Here is a 13,298-nt window from a genome sequence, read left to right as displayed (position 1 = left end):
CCTCAACCAAGGCCTCCAAGCCTAGGGCCAAACAAGCCTGAGCTACTAGACGTCCATCTGCCAAGTCTGAGGACAAGCCTGCAGCCTGATGGGGCGGGCCTCTCCCAGGGTGGGAGGCCGACTTCTACATTTCGCCCAAGTTTGGCATCAAACCATGTCAGATGCCATGTGATCTCCCATGGATACACCCTCTCCTTCCTGAGACGACCCCCCCAACAGTTCTTTTGCATGGGACCTCCATCGGACTCAACCAGGGCCCTGCTGCTCGAAAAACCATTCAGTCTTTACTGAATTCAGGAGTAATAATTCGGGTCCCCTCTTCACAACGGGGCAAGGGCTATTATTCTACCTTTTTCTTAGTTCAGAAATCCAATGGGTCTAGGCTGCCTATCCTCAATCTGAAGTCTCTGAACCTGTTTATTAGGGTGCCCAGGTTTCGTATGGAAACCCTACGTTATATAATCCTAGCTATGGAGCTTGGAGATTTTAAGGCATTCCTAGACATTCAGGACGCTTACCAACATGTACCTATAGCACCTCCTCATCAACAAAGCTCCGGTTTGCTACACTGCTGCAACTTTACCAATTTCAGCTTCTGCCGTTTGGCCTTTCAACGGCCCCTCGGGTCTTTACCAAGATCATGGCAGTTATGGCGGCCTCTCTTCGTCATCAAGGGATCAGACTGCCCCCATACCTGAACGCTCTCTTGCTGTTGGCCAGCTCCTCAGAGACTCTTCACCACCATCTGCAGGTAACCATTGCCTTTCTACAAATTCATGGTTGGCTGATCAACTGGAAAAAGTCTTCCCTGACACCCTCTCAAAGGATGATACATTTGGGAACCCTCCTGCACTCTCTAGTTCAGAGAACCTTTCTAACATCGGACAAGATTTCAGCACTGCAGCACAGGCTACACAGACTGCTCCACAATCGTAGAGTATCTATTCACTGCACTGCAGGCCTTGGGATCAATGGTGTCCACCTTTCGACATGGTGGAATTCGCCCAGTTTCTCTCCAGGCCACTACAACACCTGATCCTCTCCAGGTGGAACGGGCTACTCCATCTGCTCAGATCCCAGACGATCAGCCTCTCCCCGGAGGTTCGCCTGTCCCTAGCCTGGTGGCTACAGACATCCCATTTGAACAAGAGTCGTCCTTTTTGGATCCCGGACTGGGCTCTCCTCACCATGGACGCAAACCTCTGAGGGCAGTAACTGACCAGCACTCCTTCTAAGGCCGATGGCCCCCAGTCGAGGCCGTGCTCTACCAATCAATATCCTGGAACTTCGAGCCATCTACAAAGCTCTCACTCTGGCTCAGAACATTCTGAAAAACAGGCCAGTACAAGTACAGTCCGACAGTGTCACGGCTGTGGCCTACCTCAATCACCAAGGGGACACTCGAAGTCTGTCAGCAATGACAGACGTGTTCCGCATTCTCACATGGTCCGAACACAATCTCCCAACCATAAGTACAAAAAAGGGATTTGAACAGCGCTAATATCAGTATAACCAGATGTGGTACGCCTGAGTAAAACACTTTGAGGAGACAATAAAGTTAAATGGCTCTAGGCATATAGAAAAAAAACCCATCAGAATAAATTAAATAATTATATCAAACTGATAAGGATAAATATATTCTCATAGGCTTTCTTACTTAAAAGATCTCATACGGCTTGGTTCACAATATAAAGGTATTAATTACATTAAAACAATGCATATAGATAAAATAGATCAATGATGATCCAATTCTTAGAATAATAATAGGATAATCACAATTTGTATGAAGCCATTGTCCGTGGAGCCATCTCCGCAGTGTTCATCCCGGGGATTCTGAATTGGGAAGCGGATTTCCTCAGCCGTCACGACATGCAGTAGGAAAATGGTCTCTACATCCAGAAGTCTTTCAGCTTCTGGTGGATCTCATGGCCTGAAGACACAACTGCAAACTTCCAGTTTATGGAGCCAGAACAAAGGACCCCGTTGCGGCCTTCATAGACGCCTTGTCGGTTAAAATTTACTTCCAGTTGGCACATCTCTTACCTCCAATATCCCTGCTTCTTTTAGTGCTTCGGAAGTTCAGACAGGAGGGGGCACACTCCTGTTAATAGCTCCGGCTTGGCCCAGACGTCATTGGTACTCCGATCTTCACAGGCACTCCATAGACGTTCCTCTTCAACTTTCTCCTTCGAATAGTTGTTGTCTCAGGGTCCATGTCTATATCTGGACCTGGCCCGTCTTTAACGGCGTGGCTCTTGAGACATCCCTCCTAACGGCTACGGGTTTCTCCAGCTCTGTGGTCCAGACCATGCGCAGAGCACGTAAACCGTCCTCAGCCAGGATTTACCACAGAATATGGCATACATATTTCCAAAGGTGTGCTCCATGAAACTATGACCCTCAAGTCTTTAAAGTTTCTCGTATTCTTGCCTTTCTTCAGGCTGGACTAGACCTAGGCCTCCACCTAGCAGCTCTCAAAGTGCAGGTCTCTGCTTTGTCCATCTGGTTTCAGGGCAGAATTGCTCCTATACCGGATGTTCACACCTTCATACATGTTCTACATATGCAACCTCCCTTTGTCCCTCCTGTGGCTCCATTGGATTTGTCAGCGGTGCTCAAAGCACTTCAGGAACCTCCATTCGAACCCCTGGAATCAGTGGATGTCAAATGGTTCACTACGAAGACTGTTTTCTTCTGGCTATAGCGTCTGCCCGTAGGGTATCGGATTTAGGGGCGCTTTCCTGTCTCTCTCCCCTTTTTAATATTTCATCAGGACAGGGCTGTTCTAGTTTGAACACGCCCAGGCTTCCTTCCCAAGGTGGTTTCTTTGGATGTGGTCTGTGCTCTGAAGATCTATGTGGACCGTACTAATTCCATCAAGAAATCAAACTCCCTCTATCTTATATGGATTTTATAAGAAGGGATGGCCAGCTAACAAACAGGCTCTGGCAAGATGGATTCGCATGACTATCTCACAGACTTACACGCATACTGGCCTTCCTGTGCCGACTACAGTTTCTGCTCATTGTACTCGCTCTGTGGGTCCCTCGTGGGCAGCCCAGTGTGGCACCTCAGCTGAACAGCTATGCAAGGCAGCCACCTGGTCTTCTGTCCACACCTTTCTTAGGTTTTATGCCTTTGATACATTTGCCTCTCAGGATGCTTCCTTCAGGCGTAGGGTTCTCCTTTCGGCTCAGGAGCGTTCCCTCCCATGAACAACTGCTTTGGGACGTCCCCAATGTCTCCCTGTGGAGCCCTATGGGTCCTGCAGAAGAAAAGGAGAGTTATGGTAAAACCTACCTTCGTTAATTCTTTCTTTGAAGTCCATAGGGTCCACAGTGCACATGCCCTGGCGCACCTGGCTTTTATGGGCTTCTCCTCTTGGTCACTTGTTTCCTTCTCTGCATGAGTGTGATTCCTCTGTGTACCAGTCTTCCTTCTCTCTGTCCTGCTCCTACCTTGGGCTTGTTAACAAAACTGAAGTGCCCTCAGGCTGTGGGCAGGGTATAGGGGGAAGGACCGGAGCATCCTGGGATTGAAAAGCTTTGCTGTTGGTTTCCAGTCCTCCATGTCCCACCTACACCCCTAATTTCTCCCTGTGGACTCTATAGATTTCGAAGACAGTAAGTTTTACCAGAACACTCCTTTTTTCAAACTGAGGGAATCATTTATCAACGGGTTTTATCATTATCGGGGAGTGAGAAAAAACTTGTTGCGTATGATAAATGGTGCACAAGCCAATCATATCCTAACTGTCATTTTTCAAACAGATGACAGTTAGGAGCTGATTGGCTGGAGTGCCATTATCATTCGCAACAAGTTCTATCACTCGCTGTTCATTATAAAACTTGTTGATAAATGAGGCCCACAGCCTGTGAAGTGACAGGAGCTGATTGGTTGGTACTTTATCTCTCTCTACTTTTTCTCTCTCCAAGCTTTGATAAATCTCCCTCATAGTCTTGCATAATAGAGACAATTTATAAGTAGAGAATAGACCGTTACAGACTAGTGAATCGATCTACAGTATACAGTATCCACAAGGAGTTAATACCTGTCTAATTGGCATTCCATTTATTTAGGCGTCTCTTAATATTAATATAGACTGTCTTATTAGAAATACTTTGTACAAAGCAAATTTAATCTAACATGGTTTTGTTTTGCTGTTTTTAATAATAATGCAACTTCAGAAATTCATAAGTTTTAATTAAGATGTAAGAATCAATTTTGGTCATTAGTTCACCCTGATATATTGACCTGCTGTGTTTTTTTCTATTGTTTGTTTATACTTATCCACTTAGGTGAAGAGGTAGCGCCTTTTTTATAATTGTAAAATCATTATCAATAAGAATACTGAACAAGGAGTTGACCATCTATGAATAACCATTATTTGTTTAGTGTTGCTGGGATTCTTTTTGTTAATTTATTAAAAGTTGCAAGATGGTATCTGTAAGCTAGTCATTATAGTTGTCCGAAGATGTAAAACCCCTTTAAATGGGCCCAAGTTTTCTCCTGTCATTGGATCATTTTTTATTTACCTCTGGCCAGTAGAATAAGGCAACATTTTAAACTCTTGCTCAACTACATCTCTCAACATAATCTGTCTTTCAGAATATTGGAGGTTGTAGTTCAAAAGAGGTAGGTGAGCTACTACTTGCCAAGGCTGGAATCCATCTATATCAAGATTATGCCACCTAAGTCTCCCGTGAGACTGACCATGTGCCCACATCATTGACTTGTTGCTAAGTGATATGGGGAAGTGGGGTTAGCAATGTGTTGCCAGCTGGACTTGGCAGGCACCCTTGAAACATGAGCCATAAGCATATACTCATAGTATATGACAGTACAGCTCACGTGCTGTGCCCACTCTCTTCCTACCGCGCTGTGTTCTGTTTTCCACAGGTCTAGGACTGGATGCCAAATTTGGTAAAGGATCCAAAAAGCCGTCCCACTGATACCCTTTTCCAGGAGCCTTCAAATTACGTTTTCAGACCTCACTCACTCTTCAACTGCATAAATGTTTTGTTATTTTGTTTTATTTTTCTATTTTTTTTATTTTTTTTTTACAAATTAGCAATTTTGACTTATTTTATTGATGGGAAGGGATGCCATTTTTAAGTGGAGAATGTGGGAGTATTAAAAGAAAAATAAGATAGACTGTGTCTCTTTGCCTTTACTTCTGCAAGGTTTAACTATTTTGGATCGGAAATGAATGTTTAAACCTCCCTTGAAATAGTACATCGTATGTCTAAGATCAGCTCTATTTTTCTGAAATTCTTTATTCTGCCCTTCAATGAAATTTCTGATGAATATTACAATACAGAGAGCCTGAGCACACTGCTTGGCTCTGAATCGTACCATTTGCATAACTGCAGCTTCAAAGTTGGAGAATCAAGCCCTCAATAGACTTCTCCCACCACACATGAAAGCAGAGAGGAGCAGCTGCTTAGAGCTTCCCATCTGGTGCTAGCAGCTCGCCCCCCCCCTCCATCCCTAACAAGCCCCCGGATCTTATTAATACCCTGGACTGGCACAACCAGGCCATGAACCACTTTGGCTTTTGCCAATGGAAAAAGACCAAGTATAAGTAAGAGTTAGCAAAAACAAGAGCATTAGAGACTGATATATTTATTACAATTATCACGAGTTTCTACTAGAGCTATAGCCAATTTATTCAAGCAATAATATAAATAGGAATGCCAGGTTCTTTATTTTAACTATAAAGGCAATTCAACTTTTCACTTTGTATTTAGGTATGGTGGATCAGTGATATCTGTCCCTAGTAAATATTGTGCATTCTCGTTAATAAGCATTTAGTCCACAAAATGACTGCCTCCACTATTACATGACAGGTGCACTTTGAAGATATCCATAGGCTGCACCAGTGATGCTAACATGTTATAACTAGGTACTGCATTCCATCAAATGCATATTGTTTACAGATTTGTGACTATTTTGTCAAAGTACTGAGGATAACTGTTTTATTATAATAATATATAATGTTGTTCTTTTAAAAAATAAAAAAAAGAATGTGTATTTATTTTTTCTCAGTAATGCCGGGGGCTCTTTAGAGCTTTACATAGCTAACGAATGTACACTGCCAATGCATAATAATACAAGGAATTAATACAAGTGCTTTGAGAATTAAGAGCCAAAAGAACCCTAAAGCTGGGCATCCACTATACAATTTTCTGTCAGATATCTGTCCAATCTGGCTGGTTGGAATGAAAACCTGGTAATGTTTGGGAGCAAATGACAGTCGATCATATGGTTTTAAACACTGAAAAAAGGACAAAAAAAAATCTTCAAATTCATTAAATTTGTGTGTTTTAACCAATTTGTCTGAACAACTATTTTTAGCTATTTTCCAGTGTTTGCGAGCAAATGGACGACTGTCATTTGCTCCCAAACATTACCAGGTTTTCATTCCAACCAGCCAGATTGGACAGATATCTTACAGAAAATTGTATAGTGTATGCCCAGCTTTAGGAAGATGAACTGGGTATGTAAAGCTACATTTTATTTAAATGAAATATTTTTAACAGTCCTAGATAGAAATACACATATTAAACTATCCTGTGCTACTACTTAACGGTTTAATAAACAATGTTACTCTGTAAGTTTTCTGTTTAAATGTCTTAATTGTGTGTTTGTGTGCGTGTGTGTATATATGCAGTCAGGTCCATAAATATTGGGACATTGACAGAATTTTCATATTTTGGCCTCTATTCACCACCACAATGGCTTTGAAATGAAACAAACAAGATGTGATTTAACTGCAGACTTTCAGATTTAATTTGAGGGTAATTACATCCAAATCGGGTGAACAATGTAGGAATTACAACAGTTTCAATATGTGCCTCCCACTTTTTAAGGGGCCAAAAGTAATGGGACTATCAACTCAAAAGCTATTTCATGGAAAGGTGTGGGCTATTCCCTCGTTATTTCATTATCAATTAAGCAGGTAAAAGGTCTGGAGTTGATTCTAGGTGTGACATTTGCATTTGGAATCAGTTGCTGTCAACTCTCAATATGAGATCCAAAGAGCTGTCACTATCAGTGAAGCAAGCCATCATTAGGTTGAAAAATCAAAACAAACCCATCAGAGATAGCAAAAACATTAGGTGTGGCCAAATCAATTGTTTGGAACATTCTTAAAAAGAAAGAACACACCGGAGAGCTCAGCCACACCAAAAGACCCGGAAGACCACAGAAAACAACTGTGGTGGATGACACAAGAATTATTTCCCTGGTGAAGAAAAACCCCTTCACAACAGTTGGCCAAATCAAGAACACTCTCCAGGAGGTAGATGTATATGTGTCAAAGTCAACAATCAAGAGAAGACTTCACAAGAGTGAATATAGAGTGTTCACCACAAGATGCAAACCATTGGTGAGCCACAAAAACAGGAAGACCAGATTAGAGTTTGCCAAACAACATCTAAAAAAGCCATTACAGTTCTGGAACAACATCCTATGGACAGATGAGACAAAGATCAACTTGTACCAGAGTGATGAGAAGAGAAGGAAAGGAACTGCTCATGATCCAAAAATTTACCACCTTATCAGTGAAGTATGGTGGTGGTAGTGTCATGGTGTGGGCATGTATGGCTGCCAATGGAACTGGTTCCCTTGTATTCATTGATGATGTGATTTCTGACAAAAGCAGCAGAATGAATTCTGAAGTGTTTCGGGCAATATTATATGCTCATATTCAGTCAAATGCTTCAGAACTCATTGGACGGCGCTTCACAGTGCAGATGGACAATGACCTGAAGCATACTGCAAAAGCAACCAAAGAGTTTTTTAAGGCTAAAAAGTAGAATGTTATGCAATGGCCAAGTCAACCCCCTGACCTGAATCCAATTGAGCATGCATTTCACTTGATGAAGACAAAACTGAAGGGAAAATGCCCCAAGAAGAAGCAGGAACTGAAGACATTTGCAGTAGAGGCCTGGCAGAGCATCACCAGGGATGAAACCCAGCGTCTGGTGATGTCTATGCGTTCCAGACTTCAGGCTGTAATTGCCTGCAAAGGATTTGCAACAAAGTATTAAAGAGTGAAAGTTAGATTTAGGATTGTTTGTTTAGTTTGTCCCATTACTTTTGGCCCTTTAAAAAGTGGGAGGCCCATATAGAAACCGTTGTAATTCCTACACCGTTCACCTGATTTGGATGTAATTACCCTCAAATTAAATCTGAGAGTCTGCAGTTAAATCACATCTTGTTTGTTTCATTTCAAAGCCATTGTGGTGGTGAATAGAGGCCAAAATATGAAAACTCTGTCAATGTCCCAATATTTATGGACCTGGCTGTGTATATATATATATATATATATATGTATGTATATATGTATGTATATATGTATGTATGTGTATATATATGTATATGTATATATATGTATGTATATATATATATATATATATATATGTATGTATGTATATATAAACTTTTTTTTTTTATTAAAAATGCATTAATATTACTTTTAATAATTTTCCAGGTAGGAATGCGGTCTATTTTGAAATCACTCCACACTTTAGTGTGAGAAAACCATTCTCTTGGGATCACCAATGGGCGAAATGTTTGGAAGAATTCACTATGCTCACAAATTACAGGAAAAGGGGAACTTGAGGGGTTACTGAGATTAAACTATGGTCCATTTGGGTAGCACATTCCAGCTAACTGAATTCAGTATGCAACAAATACCTTACTTGCAATTGGCAATAAACAGCACAGGCTTTAAAGTAAAAGAGGAAGGACACCAAGCCAACTGGGGATAATGTACTAATGGCGGTGGGAATGTCTGATATTGGACAAACCCAGTATAGATGATCTATGAATCTTGCTCCCCTCATAATTGCATGTGAGAGACTCAAGTACTGTAGGTCACTAATTGTATATAATATATAATCTATCACGTGTTTATCTTGAACAGCATGCCACTCGCTGGATTATATAAGCGCTCTGACCATTAAGGTTTACCGCAGATGGCTGACCGGTAGCTTTTCTTTTTTTTTTTCTTTTTTTTTTCTTTAATTTGTAAATGTGCCAGTATTATTGAAATACAATTCCCCAGAATATTTCCCCATTGGAGACTGGATGATTATTCTTTTTTATGTATGAAATATCTGCGAGCTCCAATAATATTACAACTGTCAAGACACAGTCACTGCCACACTTTCTTTTACTGAGTAATATAAAGCAGATTGGATCTGTAAACCGTCATTGTAGACCTGCTAATGTGACTTATTTTAATGGATGATGGCATCCCACCCTCTGTTCAACCACATTGATTTCTCCATTTGCAGTAAGATTAAATAAATAAATAAATGACGAAGGTTTTGTTTTTTTAGCATCAATTTATTAACTCAGACAGTATTTAGAAAATTGTTAAATTATTTATTTTTTGCCATTACAATACTTGGCTGCATTTATATCATAGTGCTGTCCAATTAAGCTTTCCTCAGAGCCAAAGATGTATTAACCCCTAGATTATGATGGAGAGACCCAAAGCCTGTAGTGGGTTATTTCTAATATATATATTTTTTTAATTGTGTTTTTTTTTTTTTTTTATTTCCTTGTAGTGCTGCAGCAGGACACCTCTGTGTATGTGTGGGTGCCCTTAGGCAATAAGCACTAGGCAGTATTTTATTTAACTATTTTAGACACAGAATCCTTCCCCCTGCAGTACTCATGAAAAAGGCTCAGCTGCGAAGGGGTTAAATTTGTAAAATGCAATTATTAAAGGAGATCCTTATGAGAAACAATTTTGCACATTCACATCTTAATGTTTGTTAAACTTTTGTGCTCAGCACAAGCCAAATTGAAAAAAGACAGTTGTATTAAAGATTGATCGCTTCGGTTTACAAGAGCTATTAAGCGTCTTTGGAGCTCTGGATGCCTTGAGCAGTTATCAATGTATTGTAGATGTACCCTGTGATGGCAAACAAGTTCCCCTCTTAAGCTGGCCATCTACTAGACAATTTTCTGTCAGATAACTGTCTAATCTGGCTGGTTGGAATGAAAGCCTGGTAATGTATGGGAGCAAATGACAGTCGTCCATTTGCTCACAAACACTGGAAAATAGCCAAAAATGGTTGTTCAGACAAATTGGTTAAATCACACACATTTAACCAATTTTAACAATATTTGCTACCATACATTACCAGGTTTTCATTTCAACCAGCCAGATTGGACAGATATCTGACAGATAATTGTATAGTATATTCCCAGCTTTATGTCCCTTTCCCAGTGATTTCACAGGGCATTCTCTGTACAACTGGTGACCCCATAATTGGATGGTAAATCATCTTTTCCCCAGATTAGCTGTAAATGAAGTGCTTATTTTGTATGAACACATCATACCGCTTTCTGGGTCTGAGATGTACTAGGAACAGATGATCTTATACTTCTCCCAAAGATCAAGATGCACAACCCCCCCTCCTCTCCCCGAAGTAAAAAGTGCCACTTGCAAGGCCTCTAGGAAATTGGTGCACTCCTTTTTGGGTAGCCGATTTAAAGAAAACTCTCTCCACATTTAATGAAATTAAGAGGGGTAGCAGTCTCCTCACTAGTATGAGTGACATTCCTGGTCCTGATCCTATAAACCTGCCCTGTTTGTGGTGAAAGCTTAAAAATGTAGGGCTACCTGGAACCATACAGTCTCTGTAATCGGTTTAAGTTTTTGTCCACCCAAGCTGGCCTCACACAGATCCTCCTGTTCTGTCCAAACGCCAAGCCGATGTGACAACAATCAGTGGAGTTGCCCAATCCCTCCTGAAGCATGTTTCTGTCATCTACAGCAGGCATTTCCCAAACACATGTACCATCATACCCAAAAATGATGTGGTCTGATCATTGTCAGCCATTGCAGTCATTCATGGACAGGAGTCGGATCACCTCTTCGGAGGGGTGCTGTTGGACAGCCCCTGAAGTTTCTTCCAGCAGCTTTTGCTGCGATGATATGAGCGGGCAGCATGGACAGGCTAATTAGAGGTCCATGCTGCCGCTCCTTCACCCTGCCGGGCCAGAACACCGGTACTGATCTGGGGATGCTAGCGGGAAGCCCGGTATTCCAGACTGTGGCCGGATTCACGGGGATTCAGGTAAGCGTCAGGAACCCGGGATGGGTTACCGCCGTTTCACAGTCTTATTTTTCCCTGGGCAGGGGACTGGCTGCGCGTGGAGCAAGGTACTGATCCTCCGCTTCCACTAGACCACCAGGGACAGCGGGCTGCAGCAGTATGGAAAATGCTCCAGCGTACCAGGGGTTAATTGCATGCCAGGGGTGTGTGCTTTCCTTGTCTCACAGGCGGCGCCTCCTCCGCTGCACAGTGCCTTTTCACAGCGGGCTGTGGCAGCGTTCCTCCCCCGGACCTGTCTCCTATCAGCTCCTCGGTGGCCATTTTATACAAGTGGCAAACGCTGCTGGATTCTGATACAGGGGGCATCACGGTCCGGGTCCCCCGCATACCTCTCCTCTGCTGAGGTCAGTGTATGCAGCACTGTTTCCTACCAAGCTCTGTGTCTGCGTAGTTGATCATAGTGCTTGTGGTGCAGGTGATTTATTTCTGCATTGTATGTGACTATGCTAGCGCTATTTGATTGTACTTTCACTTCTGACTGTCAGCCATTTTACTATCCCTGTCTTTCTCTCCCGTGCGGTGCTGCAGGGTGCTTATTGACTCACAGTTAAAATGAAAAGTTTTTCTGTGTGGTGCGTCACATACACTTCGTTTACACTCATCATGTCTGTGAGTGAACGTGACTATTCTCCTCAGCTAACGCGTACCACATGCTCAGTACTGTTAGCGGAGGGTGATGCGAACACTGAGGGTTTCTCACATTTATATAGTATATGTATTTGTGGGAATTGGTATTGCACTCTGCCATATTTATGCAGTAAGTTCCTGCGGCTTGACAAGCATCTGACAGGACTAGTATTTTGCTTTACTACTATAATGTGTATATAAATATGTATATGCTATGTGGTTGCATTATACCCAGTGCATGCTGTGTACTATTACCATGCGGTTGTGCCTGCAGGTATGACGTACACCCTGCTGCTCCACTCTACCTGTTAGCTACAAGGCAGGTATGTGGGGAGAAACAGCTAATTCTCCCTCCATGGTAGTTCACACAGTGGTCACAGTAGTGTCTCTCTCCCTCTGCCTTTGTACAGAGACTGACTACTACCTCCAGTCCATGTTGCAGCGATCTCCCTTAAGCCAACATCGGGCACGCTTTAGGCGAAATCCACATCATGTGTAAAGGGTATTCTGCGGAATTCCCTTCGTCAGTGAGATCACAGGAATGTAGGCTGCAGGTTATCCATTTTCCGTAGTTCATTACATGCCTAGTGAGTACTGCAACCTTGACTATGTTCTCTCGAATGCTACGTATGCTTTGTTGGAAGTCCATATACTCCCTTACGGGGGGGGGGGGGGGGGCGGCTTCCAGATCAGCTATGACTAAGCTGGGTAGCCAGAGAATGGACATGGAGCAGATGCCTTGGATCCATATATGTCAATGAGGCAGCCTTGGTTATAGGTCTCCTCACTTCTAGAATTTCCTCAGCATCAGTGGCGGCATGCCGCTCCCTGTGGTGGCGCTCATGGAGAGCTGATGCAGACTCCAAGAAGGACCTCACCCTTTAATGGCGAGGTACTCTTTGGCCCTGATCTGGGAAAAAATTGTGAGCACTTTGGCAGCAACTAAATTCGCGTGTCTGCCATCGGCCCAAGTTCCTTCAGGGTCCTTTGTCCTTTTGGCCCTGTTGGGCCCAGGGTAAGTCCAGAGAACAGTCCTGACAGGATGGGCCTCCCACTGGGGACCCCAGGGTGGGAGGCCGGCTTCTTCAGTTCATCCAGTGCTGGTATCGGACTACTACAGACACTTGGGTAGGAGAAGTGGTCTCTCACAGGTACACCCTCTCCTTCCGCAGAAGGCCTACCAGCCGGTTTTTCACCACAGACCTTCAGTCAGTTCAAGACAAGGCCCTGGAATTCCAGAAAGTAGGGCACTCTATGCTCCAAGCGGGGGTTATAGTGCCTGTTTCGTTGCCTTTGAGAGGAACAGGGTTTTACACCCAAACCTTTTCTGGTTCTGACACCCAATGGGTCATACCGGCCTATTCTTAACCGCAAGTCCCTCAACAAGTCTTTGAGGGTCTCTTGGTTCAGGGTGGAGACCCTGCGAACCATCATATTGGCTATGGAGCCTGGGGATTTTATGGTGTTCTTGGACATTCAGGATGCCTACCTGAAGGTCCCAGTTGCTTTAGCTCACCAGCGGTCCCTCAG

At 42.9% G+C, this 13,298-nt stretch overlaps 1 protein-coding gene across 1 annotated transcript in view; it reads left to right on the top strand.

The window, feature by feature from the left end:
• SLC35B1 (solute carrier family 35 member B1) overlaps positions 1-5,154 on the top strand; it is a 46,211-nt gene extending 41,057 nt beyond the window's left edge. Inside the window, exon 9 of the mRNA XM_088443585.1 lies at positions 4,900-5,154. Coding sequence (XP_088299711.1) covers positions 4,900-4,952 — 53 coding nt within the window. The 3' untranslated portion in view covers positions 4,953-5,154. The remainder of the gene's footprint in view (positions 1-4,899) is intronic.
• Positions 5,155-13,298: the final 8,144 nt, after the last annotated feature.

The sequence above is a fragment of the Taudactylus pleione genome, unplaced genomic scaffold (genome assembly GCF_031769625.1).
Source record: "Taudactylus pleione unplaced genomic scaffold, aTauple2 ptg000331l, whole genome shotgun sequence".
In the NCBI taxonomy this organism is placed as follows: Eukaryota; Metazoa; Chordata; class Amphibia; order Anura; family Myobatrachidae; genus Taudactylus; species Taudactylus pleione.
Note: the sequence above shows the minus strand (reverse complement) of the source record. Positions and strands in the feature narration are given on the sequence as shown.